This window comes from Trypanosoma cruzi, genomic scaffold, assembly GCF_000209065.1.
Source record: "Trypanosoma cruzi strain CL Brener 1047053517031 genomic scaffold, whole genome shotgun sequence".
Classification (NCBI taxonomy): domain Eukaryota; phylum Euglenozoa; class Kinetoplastea; order Trypanosomatida; family Trypanosomatidae; genus Trypanosoma; species Trypanosoma cruzi.
Genome location: NW_001849514.1, coordinates 199152 through 201775, shown reverse-complemented (window position 1 = coordinate 201775; position 2624 = coordinate 199152). Strand labels below are relative to the sequence as shown.

Sequence of the window (2624 nt, the reverse complement as noted above, 5' to 3'; positions counted from 1 at the left end):
TCCCGGTCCCGATAGGTGTATTTTACGATTTAAGTATGAGGAAAGTTTGGAGTATATGCTGATTACACAGCACAGTTGCATCACGGAAGGGGAGCTTCCGTGGGAATCCGAGGGTGCGATAAGCTCCGATCGCTCGAATGAGGTGTTTGTTTTTGTGTGTTCCCATCGTTCTCGTGATGGTCGTTGTGGATACTGTGGTGCCGTTTTGGTGGAGCTTTTGCGCCAGTCGATTAGGGCCAAGAAGGGCGATGATGAAACCATTCACGTGTACCCGTGTTCCCACGTTGGAGGGCATATCTACGCTGGAAATGTCTTGATGTACACAAATCATGGAGGCATATGCTTTGGCTGCTTTACTGCAGCTCATGTGGATGCATTTGTGGATTTTCTTATGGGGGGCGTGGCGGAACTCCCGGCCTCGCTGCAGCAACGTGTTCGGGGCAGAATTGGCTACACAAAGGTAAACTCCAGGTGCTGCGTCATGTAGAATTTGCTTTGTCTTGTCTACGGCGCAGTGGGGAAATACAAACAAACAAGGGAAAGGAAGGCTTATATCGAAACAGAAGCAGCAGCGCCAAAGAAACGGAAGGCCATGCCACCTTCGCCGAAATGTATTACATCAGAACAAGAAAAATGAGGGGAGTGGGGCAAAAAAGGAAGACATGAAAAAAAAAAAAAAACGAAAAGGAACAAGCTTAATGCTTTGTTGTGGAAAGTAAGAACGAAGGGTTAGAGCGGGTAAAAAGTTTTTTGGGCGTAGCGTTTTTTGTTTGTTAGGCACAACCGGGAATTGCCATCTGGGTGCGCATTTGCTGCCGTGTGACAGCGTTTGACTGGGTTAGTTTTTTTTTTTTCTTTCCCAGACAATAAACGGTAAAAAAAAAAAAAAGCTGGACCCCTCATCAGTTCCTTGAACGGCTGCTAGTTCTTCAAATACATGCAAAGCCAAGAAGCAGTCGATTTCGTTACGCGTCTTTTACCCCTCTTCTCCGTTTCTTTGGAAGGTTCTCACTGAGGCCCTGTGCTTTTAATTTTTTCACAGCATACATATATATACATATATATATACATATATATATAGGGTGCGTTAAACGAGGTTTGAAACATGGCATCGGATGTCGTTTATCGCAAGCTGAACAAATATGAGTGGAGCGAAAGCACTCCTGTGAAGTTGGTTGCCCCGCAGTCTGGTGAAATTATAAAGGAGGTGCTTGGAGGCGCATTAGCATGCTTTGAAAAAAGGGCTTATCTTTGTGGCGGATATGACGCACGGACTGGTCGTAGCCTTTCACAGCTAGCTGAGTTTGATTTTTCTACAAAGCAATGGTCAAAAGGGCCCTCTTTGCCAGAAAAAATAAGAGACGCGGCTGCTGTCGCATTTGGGGAGTACTGTTTTGTGTTTGGTGGTTGGAATGACGAGAATTACAGCAAAAACTTTTGGATGCTTGCTCCAAAGAGCCCAGGAAATAACATGGCAAGTGCTAAGGAACCAATTATTAGCTCATGGAAATTGGTGCAACCCGCTGGATTAGGGCCATCGGCTCGGGTCTGTCATGCGATGGTGTTGGGTAACATGAGCGATGAAGAGGGTACGGCCCAGAATCCGGTGTTGTATCTTTTTGGTGGATTTGATGGTGAAAAAAGGTTGAATGATGTTTGGCGTCTGCGATTGAGTGCTTTGATTGAACAGGGCGTGGCAGCGTGGGAGTTAGTTGAGGTTAAAGGCGGGACTCCACCAGCACCGCGCGATGATGCTGCAGTCGCATTTGATTTGGCAGGCGAGAGACTGCTGGTTTTTGGCGGGTTTGCATCCTCCCTACAGAGCGATCTTCATTTCTTGTCGCTGCGCGGGGGAAAGAATGAATGGACGTGTCAGCTGTGCGTTAATGTTCCTTCCAGGCGTCAGGGTTGCGTGGCGGCGGTGTCGAACGGGCATCTATTGGTGTGTCTTGGAGAGGATGAGAAGGGCTCTTTGTCTCAAGTTCTTCAGCTTTCCTTGACGGAATTCAAGTGGTGCATGCTTCCCTTTGAAAAGGATGAGCTTGTGGGGCGTAGAGGCTGCGTTGGGTGCGTGGGTGAAAAAGGGAAACGCATTATAATCTTTGGTGGTGGGGTTCTGCCGAAGCTTCACTCAAGCCTTTTGGAGTTTGAACTGGAGAAGGCAGATGCAGGCAGTACAAGGAAGAAATGAGGACATTTGTATATATATATGATTATGTTTATTTAATCTCGTTTTCTTTGTCTTAAATACATGTTATTTGTGTGGCCTTTGAATGTAGATTATGCAACGAAATTCTTCTTTATGGATTTTTTTTTTGTGTGTGATTTTTTGCTTGTTTATGTCCAAAGTGGGTGATGCACGACGAGGGCCGTGGTGGTGGGATGGTCGGGATCTTTTTATTTACCGTTTGTATGGAAGGACATCGGCGCAATTTTGTGCCTTTTTTTTTTTTTTTTGGTTTTCTTTGCCCTCAATTTCCTCGTTTTTTTTTTTTTTTTTTTTTTTTTTGCTGCACCCATGCATGCGTGGAGCGGGTAAGGTAGCGCACTACTGTTGGGTTTCACACACACACACACACACACACACACCGAAGGCCTCAAAGAGCTGAACAGAGAAAAAAACA

At 45.8% G+C, this 2624-nt stretch overlaps 2 protein-coding genes across 2 annotated transcripts, besides 4 other annotated features; both read left to right on the top strand.

Annotated features, from left to right (window-relative positions):
- Nucleotides 1-487, top strand: Tc00.1047053508729.18 (hypothetical protein, conserved; the record flags this gene model as incomplete). The annotated part of the gene is made up of 1 exon (XM_797663.1): nucleotides 1-487. A coding segment is annotated over one exon (487 nt), but the record flags the coding sequence as incomplete, so codon positions are not given.
- Nucleotides 1-2624: a sequence feature (heterozygous, Esmeraldo-like haplotype).
- Nucleotides 1044-1080: a microsatellite.
- Nucleotides 1106-2191, top strand: Tc00.1047053508729.9 (hypothetical protein, conserved; the record flags this gene model as incomplete). Its single annotated transcript, XM_797662.1, has 1 exon — nucleotides 1106-2191. The coding sequence occupies one exon, from the start codon at nucleotides 1106-1108 to the stop codon at nucleotides 2189-2191; it is 1086 nt and encodes a 361-aa protein (XP_802755.1).
- Nucleotides 2442-2509: a sequence feature (A-rich).
- Nucleotides 2563-2589: a microsatellite.